Below are 27978 nucleotides of genomic sequence, written 5' to 3'. Positions count from 1 at the left end.
TTCAATGTTTTGAAATCCCCGAATAGAAATCTAGGACAAATTCCAGAGGCCAATAGTTGCAGAAAGGACAGCACCGTTGTCCTTTGCAGCAAAGTGGTTCCCGAGTCACCACTTCAGAATCACAATCGCTAACACGCAGATTCCAGGCCTCCAGCTTAGACGTAGCTGAGTAACAGTCAATGGAAGTGAGACCCGGAGTCTCCATTCTACACATTAGCGCTCCAGAAATCGTCGTACGACAAAGCTTGAGAACCGTGTAAGTGTGGTTGGAATCCTGGCGGCTACCCCCTACACTAGCGATCGGAGCTACTTAGGATACCTTAGCCCTCTGGGCCTCAGTTTCCGAAACTAAAAGAAGGGGCGGGGAGGGGGGGAGGGACGGTAACCGTAAACTCGGCCCCGGACCGTCAACTTGCCCCCAGCTGTGAGACCCGAGCCACACGATTGGCCAGAGAAGGCGGTCACTCTGCGATACTGAGGGGCCGAAGCTTCCGTGAAGCGCTACGGGACACAGACCATCACCACTCCCCGCCTCCAGCTTCAAATGCACCGCCGCCACGTTTCAAAAATTCGGGACGCCCTCTGGGGGCGTCGCCGGATGCGCCCGTGACGTAAATGTAAACACACCTCCGGCGTTTTGGCTCCTTGGAGACCACGAAGACATCGCGCAAAGATCAGTGACGAATTTCCGGGTGTGCCGTCGCTTTACGACTCGTGCGTTCTGCCGTTGATTCCGGAGGAAGCTAGAGGGCAGTTTACGACAGCGCCGATTGTGTTTACGGCGCCGGCCGGTGCGTGCGCATCTTTCTCCCTTTTTCCCTGTTCCTCGGAGGGCAACCAGGTGCGCGGTCTCCGGCTCGGACCATCTGTCGCCATCCGGGCCCGGCAGAGGCCTATATAGGTGAGTGGAATGTTCCGTAGGGTTCCGTGGATCTCTGGAGCCGGCTTGGGCTGGGCCCGGCCTTCGGAGGCCTCCCGGAAGAGACCTCCCGTACGGCTCTGGCCGTCTCTGCCCCTTCGCTGGGCGGGGCAGGAATCCGCCTTCGGGGACCCCAGGCCCGATACTCTTAGGGCTGCGGGTCACGGCCTTGTGGGTGAGGTCCCCTGGCCTTAGGCTCCGCTTTGCGGCCACGGGCTGAGCGACTTTGATAGTATCTCTTAACCCCGTTGGGTCTCAGAGACTTCAAAGTGGCCAGAGGTTCCCAGAGTTTCTGTGAAGGAGGTATTGGGGGGTTCCAAACTGAGCAGCGTTCGACCCTGGCCTGAGGAGTTCACAGTCCAGAGGTGTGGAATGGAGGGCTATGGTAGCATAGGTTTGATCTCTGATCTGGAACTCTCTCTTCTCCGGAACTGATGGCATCCGGTCTGTAGTGGCCGCGATGACCTACACAACACCGTGCCCCGCCAGCCACAGGGCCCCTTCTGAGTGCCCCACCCTGCGCCTGTCGCCGGTACAGCTGTCACTCCGATGCAACTGACAGGCTGTTTCTGCTTCTGGTTCCATTCTGCTCATTCTTACTTTACGTCTGTGGAAGCCAGGGGACGTCCTCCCACCCGCTGGAGAAGTGCATGCCAAGCCTTGGGTCTGTTTCCTTTTTGAACTGTGGCAGAACGACTAGATTTTTTTTTTTTTTTTACACGTTTTGAAATATTGTTACGGGGTTATGAGGTACGGTCTACAACCCCATTTGTTTTCGGGCTGGTGCCGAGCTATAACATAAGGGGAAGAGTGCTGGACTTAAGGCAGACAGCCCTGGAAATCAACTCTCCGTTGAAACAGTGGGCAGATCAACAGCTTAATTGGCCGAGTTGCAAATTTTTAATCTCTAAAATGGGGGTGTGGGGGGGTTAGTGCTGTTAACTTATTCAGCCCAGTGTCTGACACACTGTAAATACTCATTTTAACGAGAGTTGTCTTGAAGCTGCCACTCCTTGTCTCAGTCCTCTTCCTGTAGTATAGCTTAAGTTTAGAGTCGAAGGATGAAGCTCTCGGGTGCGTTCCCTCTTGCTGTCACCCCGGTGTCACTTCTGTAGGAAGCTTGAATCTCTTCCCCGTCATGGGACACTGAGAAGAACTTCCCACGATCACTCTGCCGGTGCACTTTGATTACTCTTCAGGCTCCAGAAATATTTGTGCAATGAATTTTCCTCTGGGAACTCACCTGAGGATTACGATGAATGATAAGTGCATAGGTTTTTGATAGGAACTGTCAGGCAAAGATCTGCTTGAACATTTCACAGAATATGGATTCCAGCCAGACTGCTTTGGTTCAGATTTTTTCATTAACTAGTGTTGCAAATTTGAACAATTTCTTAGCTTCTCTGTGCTTCAATTTTCTGATCTGAAAAGTGGGGATGATACTTGAAGCTACCTCAGGATTGTTGGGGACATTCACTGAGTTTATGCAGGGAAAACACCTAAGACCAATAACTGGTACTAATAATATTTACAAACATGTGACATATGGCCACTTTTACGGCCTAAGGTTTATGGTAACCTCAGCTTTCTGACAGGTTTGCTTGGCTCTGTGTCCACTTGTTCTGCATAAGGATTTGCATTGATGACAGAAAATCGGAAGAACAAGAAAGAAAAGTTAAACATCAGACTATACTTATGGGCTCCTTTTTTTTCTCAGCACCCCGTGTATAAATGCATTTTTTGCAAGTCCCAGTTGTAATTGTGTGGCATCCTACAATGGAAGCATTTTCATATGTGTAACTACCAAATCTTGCAATGATCTTGTGCTATGAATTAAATAAGGGTCTTACTCATTTTACAGATGAAAAGACTGAAACTTGGGGAAGCTACAAATTGTATGCCTTGGTGAAGGTGTTTTTGAGAACTAGAACATGGTTATTACACTTAAGAAAAGGTTTCATTCTATCAAACCTGAGATACCACTGAGTTTAACAAGCACACTATGTTATGTAGCACTAAGAAAGACGGACTGCCAATTAAGATAAGACAGCCAATCAAGCATAAGGTGCAGCCTCATTTCAAAGATGTTATATTATAGTGAGAAAAGTGGGTGTCACAGAATCAGTGCAATACGGTAAATCAGTTTTGTTAGTGGTCTTCCAAGTTTTAAGTATTCACAATATTATCTACGAGGAAACAGATTTAGTAGGAGCTCAACAGTTGAGTGTTCCATTTTGTGTGTTGCCTTTTGAATTTTATCATTATTATGTCTTGTCTTATCTCAGTGGAAGGCTGTTTGTACTCGGAGGCCTTTCTTCATGAAGCTACTCACATTATTTGTGTTTTTAAGGTTTTAGAAGATGGCAAAGTTCATGACCCCCGTGATCCAGGACAACCCCTCAGGCTGGGGTCCCTGTGCGGTGCCCGAGCAGTTTCGGGATATGCCCTACCAGCCGTTTAGCAAAGGAGATCGGCTAGGAAAGGTACTTGCCTGTTGGTGAGAGTGAATCTTTTAAACTGTGGCTGCTACCCTCCATTAGTTCATTCCAAGTTTATTCTCTCAAAAACGTAACTCCTGTGTTCCTTATAGGGACACCAGCTGGGGAAGGCTATAACGTCTGGGTACTTCCATTAGTCCTAGGAGAGCTGGGCACTTACAAAGGCCTTGTGAGCCAGTCCTTCTTACATTTTCCCCAGACCGCGTCTTCACTTACGGGGGTTTCTGGGTCAGCAGAAACGTGTCTGACTGACCTGTGTGTTCTCTTTCTCCTCTTGTTGCTCTCACAGGTTGCAGACTGGACGGGTGCCACATACCAAGATAAGAGGTACACGAGTAAGTGTTCAGCTGACTGCCCAGACCAGGGCCTTGGGAGGATTGTTACTTTTTCTAGTAGCCTCCAACCAAAAGCATTCTAGAACAGGAACAAAATGATGATGATAATTCATAGTTTTTAGGGGCATAGTCTGAACTGTAGACAGTTTTGTGGTTTTTTTCTTTTTTATGGCCTCAAAACTTAGACTGCTTGTTAAATAGGTTTAGTCTGTTATAGTGGGATTTTTTTCCCTCCCACTTTTAGGGAGCCACGAACCTTTTCATAGATCCGTTGAACTCATTCCCACTTTGCACACTCCAGTACCTGGGATCTACTGAACCTGGGAAGCCAAATCAGTGGACTCCAGATTTACGACCCCAGATTTTAAGATCTTGATAAAGTAAATGGGTTGGGTTTTTTTTCTGTGCCAGTTGAGATTGTTAGAAGCGACTCCTTGGAATACTAAGTTAAGATTATCTTAGGCTGGACGCCTGGGTGGCTCAGTCAGTCAGGCGTCTGTCTTCAGCTCAGGTCATAATCCCAGGGTCCTGGGATCAGGTCCCACATTGGGCTCCTTGCTCAGTAGGGAGTCTGCTTTTCCCTCTGCCTGCCACTCCCCCTGCTTGGGCTCGCTCTCTCGCTCTGACAAATAAATAAAATCTTAAAAAAAAAAAAAAAAATCTGAGGCTGAGGCCAGCAGTAAAGTATATCATAACCCATTAGACATGTCTGCCTTGGGTACCAGATGATTATGCATTTGCATAATGCGTGTCCCGTGTTTGCCCTTTCTGGGAGAGTAAATCTTAACTCCTATTCTTACAGAATAAGGCAGGGTGTGAAATGGGCTTGAGGTCCTCAGACTCAAGATGTCTTGACTTAGAAAGTTCTTTAGGGGCGCCTGGGTGGCTCAGTCGTTAAGCGTCTGCCTTCGGCTCAGGTCATGATCCCGGGGTCCTGGGATCGAGCCCCACATCGGGCTCCCTGCTCCGCGGGAGGCCTGCTTCTCCCTCTCCTACTCCCTCTGCTTGTGTTCCCTCTCTCGCTGTGTCTCTCTGTCAAATAAATAAAATCTTTAAAAAAAAAAAAAAAAAGAAAGTTCTTTAGATCACAGCCATTTGAACTTGAATGTGCACATGAATCATCTGGGGATTTTCTTAAAATGCTGATTCTGATTTAAGGGGTCTGGGATGACTCCGTCAGCGTGTACTTCTGCTAAGGGTCCAGAGAACACCCTTTAAATAGCAGGGCTTTAGACCAGCACGTGTGTAAAGTCTGTAGGTAGTAGCTGTTACACCCCACTGCCTTTGCCTGCAGATAAGTACTCCTCTCAGTTCGGAGGTGGAAGTCAGTATGCTTATTTCCACGAGGAGGACGAAACTAGTTTCCAGCTGGTGGACACAGCGCGCACACAGAAGACTGCCTACCAGCGGAATCGGATGCGATTCGCACAGGTAGGCCAAGAGCCAGCAATCTGACCATCTTGGGGCCATTACCATTGGCTGCCACTTGCTAAAAATGCTACCTTGTGTGTACTGAAGAAAGTTCATTTTCATAGGTCTTCCAGTGACTTCCAAGTAGCTGACCAGTGAAACATTTTGCTAAAGTAAACTTTACTGGGTCCAGAGATGCCTTTAAATAGTTTAGGTTTTTGTGGTAGGCTAGGACATCATGTCTCTGTGCTAACTGGGGGTGTTTGCGTCAGGTAAAAAGGTGCCTATTGGCTCATTTAATTGCTGTGTGCAGGCTTTATTAAGTAGATGGTCCAGTCGGGCTGCACCTTACTACATAAAGAGGCAAACTGCACCTCTAATAAGAGCCCGTAAACCTGCTTCAATAAAAAAATGTGTGAACGTATGTCTACGCAAATTCCAAGTAAAGACCTCCCATTAAGCTCTGCCTGTTGTCCGTCAGATCCCCAGGATTTTAACACGGGTGTTTTTTCTTAATTCCCAGCGGAACCTCCGTAGAGACAAAGATCGACGGAACATGTTGCAATTCAACCTGCAGACCCTGCCTAAGAGTGCCAAGCAGAAAGAGAGGTGAGGTCTCCTGTCCTCCTGGAACGAGTTACTCTTCCAGGACTGAGCGTACTCTGAAATCACTGGGCCAGAGCAGGAGGACGGTTGTCTTCCCCAGCATTACAAACAAAAACAAAAACCTTCCAGATGCCAGTGAAGCCACTGTTTGAGCCTGCCCTCATTCTCTGAGGGCCACCACTGGCAGATCGCAAGGTACTTGGCAGTGGCCGTGCACTGGCAGGAAACAAGGGCAGATAAGAAGAGCCCTGAGGCTTCCCTTGGCTCGGTTCTGCCGGGGCCTCCTTCCGACGGGGCCCTGGGGGCTAGGTCGGGCAGCAGCCGCCCTGCCCAGGCTGGGGCTGCCACTGACCTCTCTGGAGGGGGAGTGAAACCCACCTGGTCGGTGTTGGGGAGCATTGTGCCTCTTGAAGCACCTGAATGTGCACTCTTGGTCTGCTCTTTTTCACAAAGCCCCTGGTTTCTTAGTTCTGAGAAGTCAGTGGTGATGTTGCGGTTTAGCAGAAGAGGATGGCAGCTTCCGCCTTTCGAAAAGCCACGGACTTAAGGATCTGCGCCAAAAGCACAATCTTCTTGTCTTTCTAGAGAGCGCATACGACTGCAGAAAAAGTTTCAGAAACAATTCGGAGTGAGGCAGAAGTGGGACCAAAAGTCACAGGTAGTGTATCCATGCCAGAGTTCTTTCTAGAAATTCAGTGTTGCTTGTTTATTTGGTTTTATAAGCGCTTTATTGAAATAAAATTCACAAACTATACAACCCACCTATTTAAAGTACAGTTCAGTGGTTCTTGGTACATTCACGGATACGGGCCTGCGTTCCAGAACATTCTCCTCCTTCTGAAAAGAACCCCATGCCCTTCAGCAGTCAGCCCTTGTTCTCTCTCCCCAGTCCTCGACTACTACCAGTCTCTTCTGTCTCTGGATTTGCCTCTTCTAGACGTTTCATATAAGCGGACTCCTACAACATGTGGGCTTTTGTGTCTGGCTCCTTTCACTGAGCATGTTTTCACGGCTCATCTGCCTTGTGTGCGTCAGTACCTCCTTATTGCCGAATCTGTTATATGGATATACCAGGTTTTGTTACCTGTTCACTGGGACATGGACGTCTGGGTGGTTTCCACTGCTGTTGTTAGGAAAAATGCTGCCGACAACGTTCGTGTGCAGGTGCTTGTGGGGACGCTGTGAGAACGGAAGATGCGTGTAGGCAGGAGATAGGTTCGGGTGGCAGCAGTTAGGTTTTGCTGGATGTGATGCTTGCTGTGCTAACATCCTGTGAGAAATAAAAGAAGCTGCTAGAGCTCCTTTATAAAATACATACGTATGAAAGAGCTGGTGTGCCCTGGGTGCCGACATCACCTAGGAGTAAAATTCCTGGTTGTTTTTGATCTCTTGACTCCTTCAGTCCTCTTCTAGATTGTAAATTCCAAAGAGTCAGGGATGCTTATTATAAAGCAGCCAGCACGTGGTAGATGTTCCAGAGAGATTTATAGACCAAAAGCTCTTCACACTGTTAATCTGCCTTCTGCTTAGGTTACGTGCTGGCTCTAATTCTTTTCCCTCCCCTGGTTTTGCACTGCAGAAACCCCGAGACTCTTCGGTGGAGGTCCGTAGTGACTGGGAGGTGAAAGAGGAGATGGACTTTCCTCAGTTGATGAAGATGCGCTACTTGGAAGTATCAGAGCCCCAGGACATGTAAGTGGCATCTTTGGCTACCTTCCGGCACGCGCTCGTGTGTGGACGAGCAGGGTGTGTAGCTCTTTCGGCAGAAAGAGAAAGACCGTAGTTCATCAGAAGCAAAGCTTTTTCTGACGTTACAAAGAGCTATTTACCCCAAGTAGTAGATAGAAGTAAGTCAGTGGGGGCCAGAGTGCCAGGCCAGAAATCTTCGTACCTGGATGCCTCTGTAACTACCCGTGTCCCTCTCTTGGCCTCAGTCTCCCTGTCATTAAAATGGGGAGTTTGAGTCAATTGGTTGTGTTCACGCTTAGCGACAGGGACCTGATTGCTTGTCTTTCCTGTTCTCGTCAGGGAAACCATCTTTTCTTTTATATATCGGATTTCTAGATAAGACTTTAGAGTCCATGGGTTTGTTTTTTTTTTTCTTTCTTTCTTTCTTTTTTTTAAGATTTATTTATTAGGGAGAAAGAAAGCACATAAGCGGGGCAGGGGGTGGGCAGAAGGAGAGGGAGAGAATCTCAAGTAGACTCTGACTCCCTGCTAAAGGCAGAGCCTGATGCGGGGCCTGATCTCACCACCCTGAGAGCATGACCTGAGCTGAAATCAGGAGTCAGATGCTCAACCGACTGAGCCCCCCAGATGCCCCTCCATGGCTTTCTTTTTTTTTTTTAAAAAAGCTGACCTTTCCATTTCCTTTGCGTGTCTTCCCCGCTATCCCCGCAGCGAGTGTTGTGGGGCCCTGGAGTACTATGATAAAGCTTTCGACCGCATCACCACGAGGAGTGAGAAGCCGCTGCGGAGCATCAAGCGCATCTTCCACACGGTCACCACCACAGACGACCCTGTCATCCGAAAGGTGGGCCCCCGTGACGAGTGCTGCCGGCTTCTACGGCCGAGGCCGCAGAAGGAACAGCACGCGGGCATACACGTGAATCATGTGGACCTCAGAAGCCCCTTTTTAGATAAGATGCTCCCGAACAGGTCAGGATTAGATGGGAATACGAGCACCTGACTGGCTCCACCGTAAAGTTGGTGTTGTGCTGAGCTGGACTCGAGTCCCAGCTCCGCCGTGCTTCCTGGCGCCACCTACCGAGGCCTTCTTTCCTCCCCTGTGCAGTGGGTCCAATGTGCTTACCACAGCCACTGGGGTGAGGACGAGAGTGTCGCGAGGTGCCATCCCGGAATGTAGCGAGTGGTCGGAGAGCTGCCGGCCCTCATGTGCCAGGGTGTGCCGGCAGAAGCCTGCGGACTCACCCTCAGACAGCCAGAGGCACGCGTCCAGGATGCCGTGAGAGCTCCCTGCGGAGCCCTCCGTGCAGATGGGCAGTTAGAGCTAAGCGTATCCTCCCGTCTTTCTGTGTCCTCTCTGCAGCTGGCAAAAACTCAGGGGAACGTGTTTGCCACTGATGCCATCCTGGCCACGCTGATGAGCTGCACCCGCTCCGTGTATTCCTGGGACATCGTTGTGCAGAGAGTCGGGTCCAAGCTCTTCTTTGACAAGAGGGACAACTCTGACTTTGGTAAGAAGCCTGTCTGGGAGCGGCACCAAGGTGTTGGGTGTTGTGTTGGTTCGGAGCGAGTCCCTGGTTCTTGAGAATGGGCAGGAAACGGTCTGTCTCGCCCGCAGTCGTTGACAGCAGCGGCTGCACCCTCCCAGCCTGCTCAGGGACCTGGAGAAGGGAAGGCCTGTTGCTGCAGGACCTCTTCAAGGCGCCGGCTTCCTGAGTCCTCCTGGGGCCCCAGTACTGTGCTTCCAAATGTTACTCCTTTGGATGGCACTTTGCTGACTTCTGCCAATGCTCCATACCACCTTTGATGTTTACTTCGTATTTTTCGTTAACACTTTATTTTCTTTACTAAAGTGTAATTATAAAGGGAAAATACGTTTGCACGTGTTTGATACACACAAACATGTATACACGCGCCATCAAGGGAAACCAGGTCTCCAAAACATAATAGCAGTGAGACCGAATGGTACAATCCCATACCTGAGGCTTAGGGCCTTCTGTTTGTTGAAACGCTAACAAAATCAGACATTCTCTTGAGGAATCCAAAAAAAGATTGAAAGGGGATCAGTTTCTTAACATTAGAGATGTTAAATTAACATCTTGATGTGCTTGAATTTAACATTAGAGGGGATCTGAAGTTACCCAACTGCGCTCCCCGCTTCCTCCCCTCTGTGCCCCACACTTGGGAGAGCTGGCTTGGTAGACGGTGGTTCTTTGAAGGATGGGCCTGCGCCCCTCCCTGCAGTGCCAGGCACACTGTCGATGGCTCGGAGTCGTGGGTGGGTGACCATGCTGCCGCTTTTGCAGACCTCCTGACAGTGAGTGAGACCGCCAATGAGCCCCCTCAAGATGAAGGCAATTCCTTCAATTCGCCCCGCAACTTGGCCATGGAAGCGACCTACATCAACCACAACTTCTCCCAGCAGTGCTTGAGAATGGTGAGGCGGTGAGAGCCTCTGGGCACCAGTTTCTGTTTTGTCAACCTCTGTTTATGGAACATCTGCTCTCTGGTAGGCTCTGGGGTTGTGGGACTAAGCAGGGCTGTCAGAGAGGAGCTCCACGCTGGGGCTTTGAGGTCAGGCTGCCTGACTGAACCCTAGAGCCACCCCTTCAGAGCTCTGTGGTGTGCGGTACGTTTCTTCTCCGTGAGGTTAGAGTACTAAGAACACTTGTCTCGGCCAGACAGGTTGTAGGGATTCCTTCAACTCTTTGATAGATACAGTGTTTGATACAAATAATACTGTTCAGGTGCTGGAGATCTAGCAGTGAGCAAAGTTCCTGCTCCTAGGAGGCTTCATTCTAATGGAGAAAAGACCGTAAACTAAATAAACCTATGTTGTAACAAGTGGTGGCACGTGCTCTAGAAAAATGAAACCGGGAGGGGGGCGTGGCTGTTAATTCAGACACATGAAGCACACCGGCGGCACATGCAAGCACTCGGGATCTGTCGGGGTTCGTGCTCGAGGTCGGGAAGGGTAAAGAGCCTCCCCCCGACCCCAGGGGCTACAGGGAGCCGGCCAGGGCTGTAACTAAGCCGAATGCAGAGTCTGGCCGATGGGCTCAGCTGAAAGTGCTCTCTGTCTCATGACGCCTCTGTCTTTTGGCAGGGGAAGGAAAGATACAACTTCCCCAACCCAAACCCGTTTGTGGAGGACGACATGGACAAGAACGAAGTCGCCTCTGTCGCCTACCGGTATGTCAGCCTCCTGGATGGGGCGGCCTCCCTGAAAGCCGGGGTCTCCGGTGACCGAACAAGCTCCGTGTTCACTGCAGGTACCGCAGGTGGAAGCTTGGAGACGACATTGACCTTATTGTCCGTTGTGAGCACGACGGCGTCATGACCGGAGCCAACGGGGAAGTGTCCTTCATCAACATCAAAACGCTCAACGAGTGGGATTCCAGGGTGAGGCATCCTTGGTCGCCCTGTCCGTGGTTCCTGTGGGCCATGTTGTCCCTGGCCAGCCTTGGTGAGCCTCGGTTTCAGTCCCCATGCATCATTTACACGGCTACCAAGATTTTATTTATTTATTTATTTTTTTGTCTTCTGAGTTTCTCTTCCCCTTGGTTCTTCATTGAGAAAGAGATCGTGTGTGTGTAGAACATGTTTAAGGCCTAAGAACTTTAACTACCTTCTCACAGGACTTTCTCCCTCTCTGTTCCCCTCTGCCCTCCCTTGGGCTTCTGCTCTCTGCCGGCGTCTGGTTTTGATCTCTCATCATCTGTGTTGGCAGGTGTCCTGTAAGCCCCGGAGCTCTTTTTTTGATCTGTTCTTTCACTTAGAGCAGCCACTACCTTCTTTCCAACCTTCTGATTTCTTCTTCCAACTCCTTCCCTTCTTGAACTCTGAGATTCTCAGATCAGCGAAGATTTGGCTCTTCAGGAGGCCTCTTGAAAGAAATGGGCTTCCTTCATCTTTCCTCTGCTTCCCTCTCATGCTGATGCTCCATGCTTGTTGGGCTGCTCCCCTCTCTGAAGCTGCCCTGGGCTTCTGTGCCTGACTCGGCTGCGGGGGGCAGTGCTCCCGGGCGCCGCTGCAGCGAATAAAGGGTGCTCTGTGGGAAGGACAGCTCAGGCGCCCAGTGAACGGGGTCTAATGAGATGGAGTCTGGGGGCCGTTCTGCTCTGCCTTCGTTAGAGCCTTGGGGAGAGCATTTACCGCTGCGGGTTCCCACTCCCCAGGCGTCCTTAGCCTCTGTCGCCCGATGAAGAAGCACACCAGAAGCCTTGCTGCGACCTCAGGTCTGGGGCCAGTGGCTCTTCTCAGACTTCCCACTGGGCCTCCCGTGGCCGCGGTGTGGCTCTGCCCTCTGTGCTGCTACCTGACTCTGGTCTCGCACGTTTCTCTTCGCTCCCTTCACTTCTGTTCTCTGCTGGCTCCCCTCCTTTTTGAGCTCCAGTGGAGCCTTCTTTCAAGTCAGTCCCCTACACGCCTTTTTTTACCACAGTACTTGTGTATTCATGTTCTTTTGCTCCGTAACAAATTAAAGGCTTAAAATGAGTGTGAAGGTTCTGGAAGAAACTTCCAGGCTCATTCTAGTTAGCAGAATTTCAGAGTTCCTTGCCATCGTGGGGCTGAGCGCCCCCGTTCTCATGCCAACTGTCAGCTGGGGCTTCTCGGCTTCTTGAGGTCCCCCACATCTCTTGCCTGAGGGTCCCTTCCATCTTCAAATCAGCAACGGCACAGCAGATTCTTCTCGTGCTTCCAGTCTCTGACTGCTCTCCGTCTGGTTTACACCCAGATGTAAGAGACTCATGGTTAGGTAAGGCCCACCCAGGTGGTTTTCCTGTCTTAAGGGACCCTAATTACATGTGCAGAATGCCTTTGACGTAGAAGGTGCGAAACCATGGGTGTGGCTTCCTCACCGGCAGGGGTTCCACCCACACGAGGGTAGGAGCCTTCGGGGGTCATCTTAGCATTGTGCTTACCACAGGCCTCAACCTTGAACTCTTAACAGTGATTCCTCAGAGCTGCTTGGACTCCCATCCCGTTGTTTTTCTGCTGAATTCCCTCTTCCCTCCTGTGCGTCAGCTGTCTCTCTCCTCCCTTAGGCTCACCCTCAAACACCTCCTCTCTCTCACCCCAGAGCCTGCCCCCTCTCCCGTGTCCCCCCCACCATACTCTTCTGTTGTGCAGGCGGGTGTGGGCCATCTTCTCCCTCGGTTCTGCTGTCATCACCCCAGTGGAGGACGCTGCTGATCACGCCTGTTACTGTGCATTTACTGCTCCCCTAACTGACCTCCTCAGCACCGTCCTCCACCCCACCCTCCCCTCGCCTAGTCTCTGCCAGCTAACTGTCCAGCACACTGCTGCCGTCGTGCAGCACAGCTGTGTGGAGAGGTTCTTGGAGCGCCACGGCAAACTCGCAAGAGTGGTTTTGAGGGAATCGTATCTGTTGAAACACTGCCCCTGAATGGTTTGGGCCTAACCACTTAAGGAACTCTGGTGGGGGGTTTTTTGGCCTCTGGTTGCCATGAACCAAGACAATCTGAGACTCCGCCATGTCACCTTCAACCAGTCACTTCACTCTGGGTCCCAAGTTCCCACGTCCACGCACGAGGTGGTGGGAGAAGACGATCTCTTTGTTTGCACGTGTATATACGCAAGGTCAGGCCCTGGCCTCCCCTCTGCAGCCTCCACCCCCACCCAGGGCTGACCCGGCCTGCGGCCTGTCTTTCCCTCTGCCTCTCCCAGCACGCCACCTCCAGCCTCCGTCAGTGCCCTCCCCTGGGTGAGCCATTGCATTGCCTCCAGGGAGCCCTCCCTTCCCACCCAGCACACAGTCAGCACTTGCCCCTGCCATTATTCATATGGCACTTGTGTCACTGGGCACGCGTCGGTCCTGGTCTAGACCAGAGGAGTTACAGTTGGCTGGGTGCCCACTGTGCGCGGAGGGGCCGTGTCTTTGCCGCCTTTGTGGTGACAGCCTTGCCTGTGATTTACCTGCGGACTCCCCATCTTCCGAAGCAAGCCCACAAAGGAGTGCCTTCTCTGCTGGAGGAGGTCCCAGGCCTCAGGCAGTAGGGGCCCCCGTTCACTCCTGGGCCCGGCTTGCCTCCCGCAGCACTGCAATGGCGTCGACTGGCGTCAGAAGTTGGACTCTCAGCGAGGGGCTGTCATTGCCACCGAGCTGAAGAACAACAGCTACAAGTTGGCCCGATGGACGTGCTGTGCTTTGCTGGCCGGATCAGAGTATCTCAAGCTTGGGTGAGATTCGGGTCCGGGGGTCCTGAATTCATCTGCTGCAAGGAGGGGTCTGCGGGCTGGGCTCGCCTCTCCCCTCTCCCTTGGGAAGAACTGCTCCTGGTCCCAGGTGTTGCTGTGCCTCTGTGCGGGCCCGCCCCCACCACAAATGCCCCGTCTCCCCCCCTGCTAGTTACGTGTCCCGGTACCACGTGAAAGATTCCTCGCGCCACGTCATCCTGGGCACCCAGCAGTTCAAGCCCAATGAGTTTGCCAGCCAGATCAACCTGAGCGTGGAGAACGCCTGGGGCATCCTGCGCTGCGTCATCGACATCTGCATGAAGCTGGAGGAGGGCAAGTACCTCATCCTCAAGGACCCCAACAAGCAGGTCATCCGCGTCTACAGCCTGCCCGATGGCACGTTCAGCTCCGATGAGGACGATGAGGAGGAAGAGGAGGAAGAGGAGGAGGAGGAAGGTGTGTAGCAGGCCTCTTTCTGAAGTCTAGACTTAGCTGAGGCTAGCTAGGGACCAAGCTCTATAGCCACCCTTCTCTCTGGAGCCCTGATGTGGAACTTCCTGAGAGTTCTCTGAGACTAGACTTTGGAGCAGCCTTCACTCTGGAGCCAGGCGCTGCTTCAAGCACCTTGAAATCATATGAGGGGCCCGGAGGGGAGAGGGACCTTTTAGAGGCTAGGGTGAGGAAGAAGCATTGAGGGAAAGGCAATGGAATGGTTAGCCCATGGTCTGAAGGAGCAAAGATGCGCTGGGCTAGTTACATGGGCCCCAGGCTGCCTCTTTGCTGCTTCATTCACCACCGGCTGGTGACTGAAGGGAATTCCTTAGCCCCATGATGATCCGAAAGGCTTACCTTCCGAGTGGAGCTGGTGAAAATCACAAGCACTCACCAGTGTGACATGGCTCCTTTTTCTAACATTTTGTGTCTTTCAGAGGAAGAAACTTAAACCAGACGGTGATGTGAAGCTGGAGTTTGTGATTCCACTGAGCCTAGAAGGGCTTTGGATGCTCAGTGGACTGCTGGCCTGATTCTTGCTGTCTGAAGTTTGACGGTGGAATAAAGTATAACTATTTAGTCTCTTACCTTCGTCATGTGCTTACGTTGATCGGCAGCCCCTCTTCCTTCCCCCAGTAGCTCTTGGGCGAGGGAGGGTGAGATACAGCCGTGTTCTATCTGGAGTTCAGAATCAGGGCTCTTTTATTTGTTCTTGAGCGTTACTCATTTTACACTCCTGTTAGAGGGTGAATGTCCTAGATGTTTTTGTTCTTGGAACTGCGTGATATGATCCTTTGCTGGGGATGGCTGTAGGTTGTGAGGCACATTGTGGAGGTCCCCACAAGAGGTCCGTTTCCACTGGCAGGGGTGCCTGCTGGCTGTGTGCCAGACCCAGCTGCTGCCTTCAGAGACACAAATCGCTAGTAAAAGGGAAAGCAGGGCACAGTCTTTTAAGGTTGAGGTGGGTATGCTTCATGTGAAGGAGACTGCCCCAGAAGATTCTGATGGATGTTCCACTTGGTGGTGATCACTGTTTTGTAAATTGTTTTCAAGCTTGGTTTGGGCTGGGGACCGAGTCCCAAGCCAGCATCCTCAAAGCAGCGTGTCGTAAGTCAGCTACAGAACGCTCAGGATGTATAAACTTGTTACAAGTGGGTAGTGTTCTATTCTGGATGGTTTGAAGTAATTACCCCGCCAGGTATTATACTAAGCTTTCTATAAATACCTCATCTGAGCCTGACCCAGAACTGGAATGCTGGTCAAAGTGGTGTCATTGTACTGATGAGGAAACAGGCTCAGCTCATTTTGAGTAACATTCCTGAAGTTACTATTTTAATCAAAATAATTGAGCCTCAGGGGCGCCTGGGTGGCTCAGTCAGTTAAGCATCTGCCTTTGGCTTAGGTCATGATGTCAGTGTCCTAGGACTGAGACCCATTATCAGGCTCCCCACTCAGTGGGAAGTCTGCTTGTCCCTCTGCTTCTGCCCTTCCCCCTGCTCGTGCTTGCTCTCTCAAATAAATAAAACTTTAAAAAATAATAATGAGCCTCAGAAAGCAAACGAACACTGGTTTTCCTAAAGTTAGCTAGGGCATGCAACATGCTTCTTGGGGAGTCTTCAAGATAGGTAGATTATTAAAAAGCATACGTTGAAGTACAGTGACAAGTGCCATGGGGTTTCAGAGTTGGGCCTGGGCCTCACCAAACTGCCTCTTGCAGACCCATGGTGCAGTCCAGCAGGATTATATGGGATGAATGGGCAGGTGGAAGTCAGCTTCAGCCTTGGGCCCTAAAAAGTTTGCACCAGCTTCCACTTGCTTCGTTTATTTTATCCCCTACTTCACCCGTCCTGCTTGGGGCCATCAAGCTAATGGCTTCAGTCCTGACTCAAACCTTCCACCGCATCCCCCTGCCTGTCAGCCCACTGTCAAGGCCCTGCCACACTTTACCAGTCCTGACTTTACTCACCAAATAAGACCAACAACTAATTCAGGTACTTAATTATTTGCCAGCACTCATTCTCACATCTTCACAACTGAGAAGTAGACCTTTTTATTTTTGGTAAGGTACTTTGCATAGCCTGTCTGGTTTCACAGTTTATTCAACAAATGCTTCCTGATGGCTTGCTGTATGCCAGATCCTGGAGGAAGCCCTGAGGTCACCAGAATTATGATCATTTCTGCTCTATGGACCTTTTCTCTGATGCAGATACAGGCTATAAATAGGTAAGTGGCACTCCTTAGTGGATACTTTGTTTGAGAGGTCAGGGAAGACTTCTCTAGAGAGGTCCCAGGGACAATTTTTAATAAAAAGAAGCTCCAGCCATGCAAAGTTAGACCATCGAGTTCTTTCCACACCAGGCATGGCTGCCTTCCATGAGAACCCTCAGCCCCATCTCACTGGACTTAATGCCCCTTGAAGTTTCCTGTACCTCTCTCAAAATGGCATACATTCTGCCCCTGTAAATCTAAAGCAGGGTCCACATTCCACCTGTGCAAAGCCAGCCTCGATCATCCAGTTCACCTGAACAGTGGCTCAGGATCATCCTCCTGCCATTCACGTTCTCTCTGCTGCAGCCAAACCAGTTGCTGGGCATGAGCAGCGGGTTTGTGTCGACACTGGCCTATCATGGGCCACTTTGTTTACAACATTACCAAGAATGCAAAACATGACGAATAAACTTTTTGGAAAGAGCTCATAATTTGGCATAAGCGGAGCAGGGGACTAATTCCAGGTTCCACTTAACCGTTTGGTCTCAGGCAAATCACTGCTAAACTTCCATTTGGCCAGTGACGACAGAATGCGGGGAAGAGAATCGCCTACCTCTCCTGGTTAGTGAGACAGCCAGCCAGTCATGCATGTTACTTAGCAAACAACAGACTGCATCACTGTAGCAAACACCTGTTAGCTGCTTTTTTTTGTCCTGACGTCGACCTGGTTTCCAGTCCCCCAAAACTGGGTAGCCAACTAGTGTCTGGCTACGTTCATGGTGGAGTGTAAGACCAAAGTCATCTGCTCCCGTGCCTCCCCTGCATGTGGAGAGGCACAGCTTTAACACAAGAGCCCTGCGCCCCAGCGCGACCCGATCCCCAGCGGCGCCTGCCCCTCCGGCCCCCGGGCAGCACGTGCGTGCCTGTCCCGCGCCGCCAGGAGCCCGCGGCCGCCCCGCCCCTCCCGGCATACCGCGCGCCGCGCACGTGACCCCGCCCCCTGCCATTGGCCGGGCGGGAGGGGCGGGGCCGCCGCGGCGCTGGCGGGCCGAGCGCGGCCGCAGTCGACTGCGGGCTGTCTCCCGCGCGGCTGGGAGGTCCGCGCTCCGTGCCGAGAGGCAGGCGCTGCAGGCGTGGGCACCGCGCACGCGCGGAGAGCGGCCCCCGGAGAGCGCGCGCCGGCAGGAGTGTGGCCTTGCGTCGCGTGGCGGCAGGTGTGCTGGGCCATCCCTGTCACGTGATCGAGGAGCCCGGCGCGCCGGGCACCTGGCGGGGGCGTGGCCCGGAGGCCACACCTCCTTCGGTCTCGAGGGCGGGGCGGGGCCTAAGAGACCGGCCCCTCGAGGGTCTAAGCTGGGGAGGGCTCGGGAAGGGTGTTGGGCACCCCTTAAATTAGGGGAAGAGTGGGGGAACACCCACCCTCGTGCCACCATGGCAGTAAGAACGGGGGTGGCGCTCCTGGGAACCGAGGCCCTGGAGGAGATGGAGGCGTTCGGATTTCCTGGGGGGAGCCCCAGATCCGGGCTTGAAAGGATGGGGGCAGGCAGATGAGCTCAGAGGACCTTGGGTTCCGGTCCCGGCTCGACCTCAGATTGCGGTGAGCAGCCAGGCGAGCCCCTGCCCCTCTCCCATCTCCCCGGGCCTCGAGGGGCCATCCGGGGTGCGAGGCCTCACATCCGTGGTCTGCCGCAGGATGGGCTTCTCGGCCGCGGCCCGGCTGTGGGGCCCGCCGGGGCTGCTCCTGACCTTCGCCTTCCACCCGGCTCTGTGCCTGCGCGCGGCCCAGACCTCGGCGCCCCCTCACCGGGACTACTGCGTCCTGGGCGCCGGGCCCGCGGGCCTGCAGATGGCCTACTTCCTGCAGCGGGCGGGGAGGGACTACGCGGTGTTCGAGCGCGCCCCGCGGCCCGGCAGCTTCTTCACGCGCTACCCGCGCCACCGCAAGCTCATCAGCATCAACAAGCGGCACACGGGCAAGGCCAACGCCGAGTTCAACCTGCGCCACGACTGGAACTCTCTGCTCAGCCACGACCCCGGGCTGCTCTTCAGACACTACTCCCGCGCCTACTTCCCCGACGCGGGCGACATGGTGCGCTACCTGGGCGACTTCGCAGACCGGCTGGGGCTCCACGTGCTGTACAACACGACCATTGCCCACGTCACTCTGCACAAGGACCGGCAGGCCTGGAACGGCCATTACTTCATCCTGACGGACCGGAAGGGTCACGCACACCGGTGCGGGTAAGGAACCCATCCCAGAGCCGACCTGCTGGCACCCCTTGGTCGGCGGTAGGTGGGGAAGAAATGAGAGAGTAATTTTTTTTTTTTTTAGACATTTTATCCGTTTGTCATGTTCACTGTGACACCAACCTTGGGTATCCGGCATCGTCTAGCTTATGTACCCGCAAAGCCCTTTCTGAAGAGCATCTCCTAGAACTAGTGTTCCTCAGAAGACATTCCGGGAAAAGTGTCCAGCAAGTGTTAGATGGGCTCCGTGGGGTTTCAGACCTGAACTAGAGCGGGAGGCCCCACAGGCAGGGCTGCCAGCAATCAGTTTTAGCTAGCTTTGGCTTGGGAGAAAGCTTAATGTCGTATAGACAGCCCAAACTCAGAGTCACACACTGTACTGCCCTGATTCAGCCCTCACGAGGACTGTTCCCTGACCCTCATTTTACAGATGAAGAGCCGAGGCCCAGAGAAGTTGAGTCACTGGTGCTGTTGTCACATGGTCTGAGCCTGTGCCCTTTCTGCTACACCAGACTGCCTGTCCCTTCCCGGCTCTGGGGCTGCCACTTGGCTCCAGGCAAGTGCCCGGAGTTCATCTTCTCAGGCCTTTCGCCGGAGGCCCAGCCTCGCCACTTGCTTGTTCCGGCCCAGGGAAAGAAGGGCTCCGTCAGCTTGGGAGCCTTGCGTTTTAGACAGTCAGGCAACAGCATAAGGGATTCAGATCTCAGCTGGGTGGGCAAGGGTGAGAAAACAAGGAGCCATAGGGCCTGCGGTGTCTTCTCGGGCCGTGCGGTTCTGTTTTCAAAACCGCCTGTAATCAAACCATCCTGCGGGCCGGCGGGAGCCTGCTCCCAGCTGCCCTGAACAGGAAAGTAATGCCCGCCAGCATGAATCACACCCACCCGGGTTCGGATTCTGGCTCTGCTGTCATAGGAGCTTGGGAGGCCAGGGGCCCACAGGGCCTGTGTCTCCTCACCTGTAAAGCAGGTCAAATAACACCAACTCAGGGCTTCTGTAGGCAATGAAATGATGCACGAAACACTGGGTAGGGGCCTGAGACAGAATTCCTGCTCGGCAGTCCCCTGCATCTGCCCAGCCGTCAGAAAGGGGAAAGTGGACCGCCAAGTTTCATTTTCACCACTGAGGGCCACACTTGGCCTAACTGCTGTGTTCAACATTAGGGGAATTGTTCAAGTTCTCATGTGTCCCCTTCTCAGAGAGTTGGACTCATTCTTGTGTTTGGCATCATCCCAGTACGGGGTAAAGGGAACCGTCCACTGGAGTGGGCCCGGGAGGGGCAAGGGTGAAGTCTCTCGGATACTTTGGGATAGGTCAGTAAACAGATGAATGAAGGGATGTTCTCCTGTGGATTGTTTAGGAGCCAGCAGCCTGGGGGAGGCGGGCCAGCCAGGCAGCAGGGGCAGGGAGTGAGTTTCACGTCGTGGTCTTTCAGCTCAGAAACTAAGCCGTCTTCTGTCTGTCCCTTCCCTGCAGCGTGCTTTTTGTGGCCACCGGTTTGTCGGTCCCCAACCAGGTTGACTTCCCTGGCTCCGAATATGTGGAGGGGTACGAGTCTGTGTCCGTGGACCCCAAGGACTTCGAGGGTCAGAATGTGCTGATCCTGGGGCGTGGGAACTCTGCCTTCGAGACAGCAGAGAACATCTTGGGTGTCACCAACTTTATCCACATGCTGAGCCGCTCCCGGGTCCGACTGTCATGGGCCACCCACTACGTAGGAGATCTCAGGTACGCTATGAGCTGCTCATGGATTCCATACCACCAGCCCCCTTGAGAGCCATTCCTGACCCCACTGGAACAAGTGCCCCTTCCTCTGAATCTCCTTGTGCCCCGTTCAGACTCCTTTCTCTCTCCTGGTGTTCCCCTCGGGCCCCAGGGCCATCAACAATGGCCTGCTGGACACCTACCAGCTGAAGTCCTTGGATGGGTTGCTTGAGTCTGACCTGACGGATCTGGCTGTCGTGAAGGACCGCGAGGGCAAGTTCCACGTCACCCTGAAGTTCTTCCTGGAGGAAGGCAACCAGAGTGCCGACGCCATCACCCTCCCCCAGGACGACAACGACAACTTTGCCATGCGTGTGGCCTACGACCGGGTCATCCGCTGTCTGGGCTGGAACTTCGACTTCTCCATTTTCAACGAGTGAGTCCACACAGGGGTGGAGCTGGGGTCACTTCGTGAACCCCTTCTGACACGTCCCCAGGGGCAGAGAGTCACCACCCTGTGGGCTAGCGGCAGGGCTTTCGGGACGGCGCCGTCAGAGTGGACATGGGTGCTGCGGGTCCCCTGCCCAGGACGTGAGCTCGCTGTCCTCACGAGGATGGGCGGCCCAGAGGCCCTCCATCCTGGAGCAGCAGCAACAGTGGGTCTTCATCTGCGTCGTGATCTTCCACCCGAGAGACGGGAAAGGGGGGCTCAGGCAGAGTAAGTACTCGGCATATACTATATGCTTCATAAAATGGTAGCCGCCGACTTCACTTATAATTGCGAGTTCGACTGCTTTGCTTGAGATGTTGCTGCCCCAGGTACCTTGGCAAGGCTTGGTATCAAAGAATCCGTCCAGTGTCTCACTTTCCCCTGGCCAAGGCGCAGGCAGACAAGGAGAAACTGGAGGGCCTGAAGCAGATGCCCGCCCAGAAGGTCCCCCGGGCCTGGTCGGAGCCCAGAGCCTAGCCTCAAGTCAGGCTCAAATCCTGGCTCTGTCCCTGACCCACCACATCTTCACCCTGAGCCTCATACCCGGCTGTTAAACAGAGATCTTCATACCCGGCTCCTAGGGTCCTGGTGTGGTTTCAACACAATAAGCAATATAAAGCACGTACGTACGCTTAGCTCAGTGAGGAGCACGTAGTAAGCATTTCATACACAGCAGTGATTTTTATTAACAACCCTTTCTACTCACAGGTCCCTCCGACTGTCTTCCGGGGGTGAGTTCAGCAAGAAGTACCCGCTGGTCAAAGCTAGCTATGAGTCCAAAGGAAGCCGGGGCCTCTTTGTGCTGGGCACCGCCAGCCACTCTGTGGATTACCGGAAGTCTGCCGGGGGCTTCATCCATGGATTCCGATACACAGGTGAGCCCGGCGGAGAGAACCATCCCCAGGCTTTGTAAACATAACCTGATTGGCAGCAGCCTTCATGGGAGTGCTTGTCGGTAGTCGATTGTCTTAAATTCTGTCTGGGACAGAGGGCAACAGGTCTTCGTGGGCTGGGGATAGATCTAGAAAAGCGTCAGGTAAGGTGTGAAAGCAAGTACATCTAGGGGTGGCATATTACATGCTCAAGCCCTGTGCCAGTCAAGCAGCAGGTATTGGCAAGAAGGCAGAGTTGGAGGAATGCTCGTGGGGGTTCCTCCCCGGCGGGGCGGTCTAGAGGTGAGGCTTCGTGACCTCTCCGTAAGCCTCTTGGACGGCGTGGCATCAGAGGCGTAAATGAGGTGAACTCTCCGCCCTCGTGGGGCTGTCTTAAGGACAAACTAAGATAATACCTAGGAACCTTGTAGCTACGAAGCATCACGCACAGATTCTTTGGGTACCCACATATTTCAATGAAAATTACAGTTGGATTACATCAGTTCTGAGGGCATAAATGTTCTGCACTCCAGGCAGGCTGCTGGGTGGGCGAGTGTTAACAAGGGGCAGTTAGTTGATTTTGCCACAAACACCAGAAGCACCCTGCGTCCTGCATCCCATCAGTTCTGTATTTAATTTGATGCTGCCATTAGCTTAATGCTCATTTTTGCATTTTACTGTCCTTCCAGTTTGGCAGGGGAAAGTAGCCATGTTTGATTTCCAGATGATATATTTTATGTCCCATGCATGTGGTCAGAGAAGGAAACCAGAGAGAGAGTGTTAGCTGTCTGTAAACCAGGACATCCACTTATCGAATACACACACACACACACATACAGACACATACACATATCGAATACACACACACACACATCCACATATCTAATACACACACACACACACACACACACACACACCCCGGAATGGAAGAGTCTGTCCCTTTAGCTGTGTCTCCCCAGTAAGAAATCTGCAGATCCTGTCATTTCCGCTCCATTATTACTGATGTAATCCAACTGTAATTTTCATTGAAATATGTGGGTACTAGGGCACAGAGAACTTAAGTAACTTCCCGAAAGTCCCCCAGCCAGTGGATGGCAGAGGGTAATTTGAATCCACACGTGTCTGACCCGAAAGCTCATAGCCAACCACTAAGCTTCGGGCAGATGGGGCAACAGTCCTGGGTGTTTAGGCACCGGCCGCTGTGTGGTCACCACCACGAGCCGAGCGGAGGGCCCTGCTGGGGGAGGGCTGGTGTGGCTGTGCACATCCCGCTCCTCCTGCTCCAACCTGAGAAACCGGTCCCAGGGCAGGCCAGAAGCATTCAGTAAGGCAGAGGAAAGCCAAAAGAAGAGAAAGTACGAAGGACGCAGACCATAACCGCAGGGACGGTTATTCCGAACGCCCAGCCCGTCTGTCCCCCTGCCGTATCTCTGTCAGCCCACCGCCTCCATATCCTGACCTGCAGCTTCTTCGTCTCTCCTGACTGGTCTTCCTACCACTGCAGGTCTCTCTGGCTTCCCATCCAGCCGCTGCACAGTCCCTGCCGAAACACCTTTTCCTGAAACAACAAAATCTTGCCTTTCCTGTGCTTACAGCTTAAGCGTCTCTCCGCGGCTCCCCACCTCCCCTGCGAGAGCCGCAGCTCTTCGGCGTGCCATTCCAAGCTCTGCCAGGCCCGGGCCAGCTCACCTTTCCAGCCTGGGCCCTCGCCTGCTCCCCAGAATGGGCCAGGCTCTCTCGAGATGGTAGCCCCTTTCGTCAGGGCCCCCTCCCCACGCTCCACTAGCTGTGGTGTTCCTCGACCCTGTGCAGAGGGATAGCTGTCGCTTTTCTGCCCTTAGGTCACTCGGACTCCGTGACTGTTCGGATGCAGGCAGTGAAGGAGAGAGGGCGCTGAAAGGGTCTCCCGCTGGGGGTCTGGGAGAAAGAGGAACTGTGGGCAGGGGAGCGGGGTGAGAGGGAGGCATGGGGTCCGGGGCTGGCAGAGCAGCTGGGAGAGGTCCTGTGGGTGCCTGGAGCCAGAGCTGGCCCCGTCATCCTTGCAGCTACCCTCCGGGGCTGCTTTCACCCTGGAAACAGAACTGAGTAGTGTGACCGACCAGGCAGCGAAGCCCAGAACACTGTCCATCCAGCCCTTAGTAGGAAGCTTTCGCTGACCCCACTCCAAAGGCATCCTCTTGGCGCCACACAGGCAACCGTGCCTTGAGTTCCAAGAGGTCCATGGGGACTGGACGTGTGTCCGGTGGTGAAAGATCAAATCTTAAGGGCAGCATGCTGTCCCTCCCTCTGGCCTGATTTCAGTGCGTGCTGTTCACCGCCTGCTGGAGCATCGCCACCACGACGTCGCCTGGCCCTCCACCCAGCACCCCATCTCACAGCTGACCAGCTCCATCGTCCGGCGCGTGAACGAGGCTTCTGGGCTCTACCAGATGTTCGGTGTGCTGGCCGACGTGGTCCTGTTAAAGGAGTGAGTAGCCTGGCTTCACCATTCACCCTGTCCTAGCTCTTCTCTGCCTGTTCCAGGTGTGGAGTGGCCCCGTGCTTCCCTCCTAAGGTGAAGCCTGCATGGGAGGTGGGGGGGTAGGGAAGATCGATTCTGGGGGAAAACGTCAGGGAAATCGATACCATGGGCTCCACAGGCAGGCAGACAGGCCTGGGTGTGCATCCCAGCTCTGTCACTTTCCACCTGGGTGACCTGGGCCAAGTCACTCAGCCTCTCTGAGCCTTTCTCTCAGTGGCACAATGGGGATAATCACACCTTGCAGGCAGGAGTAAAGGTCACTGGTAGACCGCAGTTGGCACCAAGCAGATGAGCAGTAAACCACAGTGATGCATATCACCAGTGTGGATCGATGGGCTCCCTCGGGCCAGGACTGTGTTGGCTCCTTATCAATTAAGTGACAGGTGGCAGATCACAGGTGACACCCAGCAAAGCAGGGAGGGAGAAGGGCTGCAGGTGAGGGCGCTCCGAGGACAGGTGGCAGGTGAGAAGCAGGGGGGATCTCTCAGTCAGAGCGGGAGAAGTCTGACCCAAAGCCGGGGAGGGCCACACACATCAAGTTCAGGGACACGCAAGGAATTCACAGCGCCCCGCGCAAGATATCCCATCACCCTGACTCCTCTCTTCCATTCCCATCCTCCACATTCAGACTCTCCATAAACCCCGTAAGCTCTACCTGCAAATTATGTCAAGAATCTGACTGCCTCTCCCCAGTCCCAGTACTGCCATCTTGGTCCAGACGCCCAGCATCTCACCTGAACTAACTGCAGCCTCTCACCTTTGCCCCGTGGTCTGCTTTCCACACAGCGGCCTGGCGGTCCTCTCAAAACACAAATCACACACAGTCAGCTCTGCTCAGTACTCTCCAGGGGCCGGGGGCCCTCAGGGCACATTCGAGCCCTCCTCAACCTGCCCCCGAGTCCCTCTCCTGCCCCTCTGCCCAAGGCCCCTTCAGCCACATGGGCCTCCTTCCTGTCCCTCGAAGACACCAAGGCAGTCACTCCCTCCCAGGGCTTTTCTGTTACTGTTCTCTCGGCCTGGGTCACTCTTGCCCCAGATACGTTTCAGGTTGCTCAGAGTTTTCTGGAATCTGTCCCAATGTAAGCCAGGGCTCAGCTGTGACAGTAATGGTAAAGTGAGGTGCGTGGGGGTGACCAGAGGCCATGCACTGTACGAGAGACACGTGCACACACCCGCACACGCCCCCCTCAGCTCTGCTGCCGCACTGAGGGTCACCCCCCCATTATGCCCAGGAACGCCGCGGCATTTGAGTACCTGGAGGAGTTCCCCATGCAGATGCTGGCCCAGCTGGAGACCATCACAGGAAGGAAGGCCAGGCATGGGCTCTTCGTCATCAACATGGAGTACGGCAGAAACTTCTCTGGCCCCGACAAGGACGTGTTCTTTTATGACCGGTCTGTGGGGCACACGGAAGATGCCTGGCAGTCTAACTTCCTCCATCCGGTCATCTATTACTACAGGCACCTCCCCACCGGTGAGCTGGGCCTCAGCTGTCCCCCGAGCGCAGGCTTCCAGGAGCTGGGCGGGTCTCTCACCTGTCACACCTCCCCTCTCACACAACTCTCCCGGCTGACAGAGGACACTGGGGGACTCTGCCCAGAAACCGAATGGGGCAGAAGGTCCCGGAATAAGAAACAGTGTTCCCAGATTCTGGCGCATACCGTGACCTGGGCAGGCCACACATGGAGTGTCGTGACCTCCTCCAGGCGCCACACAGTAAGAGGGACCGTCTTGCTGTGTGTCTCCAAAGGAGGCCGAGCATGGAGGGGGAGGGGACCTGGAGACCGACTCTCAGAGGGAACGGGGAAAGGAGCTGGAAGTGGTCCACATGGGCCTGCCGCTGAAAAAGCGCAGAAAAACTAGGCAGTGTTCTCGGGCTGTGCTTTCCTTGCCGTGTGGCCAGGGACCATTACTTGAACGCTCTGAGCCTGTGCTTCCTCATTTGAGAAATGGGGATAACAGTAGGATTGTGTGAGGATAAGTGACATAAATAACACAGAATGTGGGGCGCCCGGCTGGCTCAGTCGGTGGGGCATGTGACTCTTGATCTTGAGGCTATGAGTTCAAGCCCCACTTTGTGTGCAGAGATTACTTAAAAAATAAATAAAAATCTTTAAGAAAAAAAAAAAAAAGGCACAGAACACCAGCACGGTACCTGACACAGAGTAGCTACCAGTAGATGACCCTCCCCGCCCACCCCACCCCCCACCCCCCCGGGGAACGCGACTCCTGCTTCAGAGATTGAAGGGCTGTGACTTAGAAGATGATGCTCTAAAAACAAGCAGAGGTAGTATCAGTGACAGGAACGCAGGATTCTATTCAGAATCGGAAGCAACTACTAGTCAAAGCTGTCCCACAGTGGAATGGGTCACCCCTGAAGTCGAGTTTCCCAGTACCAGGATGGTTGAGTCATGGCTTAATGGCCGTCAGCCTGGGACGCCACAGAAGGGAGCCCACACCAGGTGCGAAGCTGGACTAGGTGAGCTCTCAGGCCCCTTTCGATGCAGGGCCTCTGAGTGTCCTCACAGAAAGAGCAGTTTTGAAGCAGTCACAATGGACCTCAGTCCATGTGCGCCTTAGAAAGACACAGAGTGCGAGTGATCAGTCTTGGTTCCGCTTTCTGATACCACAAGGAACAGATCTAGTCTCTTCCTCATGCCAGCCTTGCAAACACAGATGGCTATTGAAGAGGCTGGCCGCTGCTCAGCACAGAGTGTGTCGGGAAAGCTGAACGCGAGGGAGCGAGGGAAGCACCTGGGATGTGTGGGAACCATGCTGTCCGTTCCAGGATGGGAAGCCCAGCCTCTGGGCTCTGACACAACTCCCCCCCTCACCTCCCCACAGAGCAGGAGGTGAGGTTCCGCCCTGCTGACTGGGCCCTGCCTCGGCCCACTGCCATCCACCACATCGTGGAAGATTTCTTGACGGACTGGACCGCCCCAGTGGGGCACATCCTACCTCTGAGGCGCTTCTTGGAGAACTGTTTGGACACCGATTTGCGAAGCTTCTATGCAGGTAACCTAAGTTCCTAGAAGGGACTGAGCTGAAGGTTGAAAAAAGACCATAGATCCATGCCCTGTGGAGTTTTCAGGATTCATATCTAGAATCCACACCCAAGAATTCTGTTATCCACAAGATAGATGAGATGTTCACAGAGACCCTTCCCAGTACGGCACACCTAGAGTTGCTGAATAGAATGTCATTTTTAAAGAACTGGCAGGGAAAAAAAGGGAACTCTAAGAAAAGCATAAAGCCCTTGTTGGACGTGGGATATCTGCCAATCATCAGTAGTAGCTTAGAGCCTGGGTAACTGACCAGTACTTGGGGGTGGGAAGGTAAGGCTGGAGCAGGGTGGGAGGTCTGTTTAGAGACCTTCACTTAAGCTTAGATCTCAGTGACCCAAGTAGGAGACACAAAACATTCTCAAGAGGGAGATGGTGGAGACTCATGCTTTTGGCTCTGGGTAGAATAAGGGAAAATCTCCCCTGAGAATTTTTAACCACTAAGCCTCACTCATGTGAGTTTGAGGCCAAACTTCACACTGGTGTAAAAATCACAGAAGTAAATGCAAGTCTTCTGTGAAGAAACAAACTTTAGAGAAAGGGGCGCCTGGGTGACTCAGTTGGTTAAGCGTCTGGTCACGATCCCAGGGTCCTGGGATTGAGCCCCACGTCAGGCTCCCTACTCAGTGGGAATCTGCTTCTCCCTCTGCCCCTCCCCTCTTCTTGTGCACTTTCTCTCTTTCTCTTCCTCAAGTAAGCAAAATCTTTTTTTTTTTTTTTTTTTTTTTTA

At 53.4% G+C, this 27978-nt stretch overlaps 2 protein-coding genes across 2 annotated transcripts in view; both read left to right on the top strand.

The window, feature by feature from the left end:
• The first annotated feature begins 746 nt into the window (after positions 1–746).
• On the top strand, positions 747–14734 carry EIF3D (eukaryotic translation initiation factor 3 subunit D). The gene is made up of 15 exons (XM_081822401.1): positions 747–901; positions 3270–3402; positions 3707–3752; positions 5047–5183; positions 5686–5771; positions 6354–6426; positions 7348–7460; positions 8169–8301; positions 8818–8965; positions 9761–9891; positions 10561–10646; positions 10727–10856; positions 13516–13658; positions 13828–14111; positions 14585–14734. Exons 2-15 carry the CDS (start codon positions 3280–3282, stop codon positions 14596–14598), a joined length of 1647 nt encoding a protein of 548 aa, XP_081678527.1. The 5' UTR covers positions 747–901; positions 3270–3279; the 3' UTR covers positions 14599–14734.
• Positions 14735–17418: 2684 nt separating this feature from the next.
• Positions 17419–27978, top strand: part of FOXRED2 (FAD dependent oxidoreductase domain containing 2) — a 16871-nt gene continuing 6311 nt past the window's right edge. The window contains exons 1-8 of the mRNA XM_081822384.1: positions 17419–17569; positions 18048–18596; positions 20076–20327; positions 20476–20739; positions 21502–21668; positions 23967–24132; positions 25419–25660; positions 27031–27201. Coding sequence (XP_081678510.1) covers positions 18049–18596; positions 20076–20327; positions 20476–20739; positions 21502–21668; positions 23967–24132; positions 25419–25660; positions 27031–27201 — 1810 coding nt within the window. The 5' untranslated portion in view covers positions 17419–17569; position 18048. The remainder of the gene's footprint in view (positions 17570–18047; positions 18597–20075; positions 20328–20475; positions 20740–21501; positions 21669–23966; positions 24133–25418; positions 25661–27030; positions 27202–27978) is intronic.

Source organism: Leptonychotes weddellii, chromosome 5 (assembly GCF_054177405.1).
Source record: "Leptonychotes weddellii isolate Sample4059 chromosome 5, ASM5417740v2, whole genome shotgun sequence".
In the NCBI taxonomy this organism is placed as follows: Eukaryota; Metazoa; Chordata; class Mammalia; order Carnivora; family Phocidae; genus Leptonychotes; species Leptonychotes weddellii.
The sequence above is the reverse complement of the archived record's forward strand: the minus strand, read 5'-3'. Positions and strand labels throughout refer to the sequence as shown.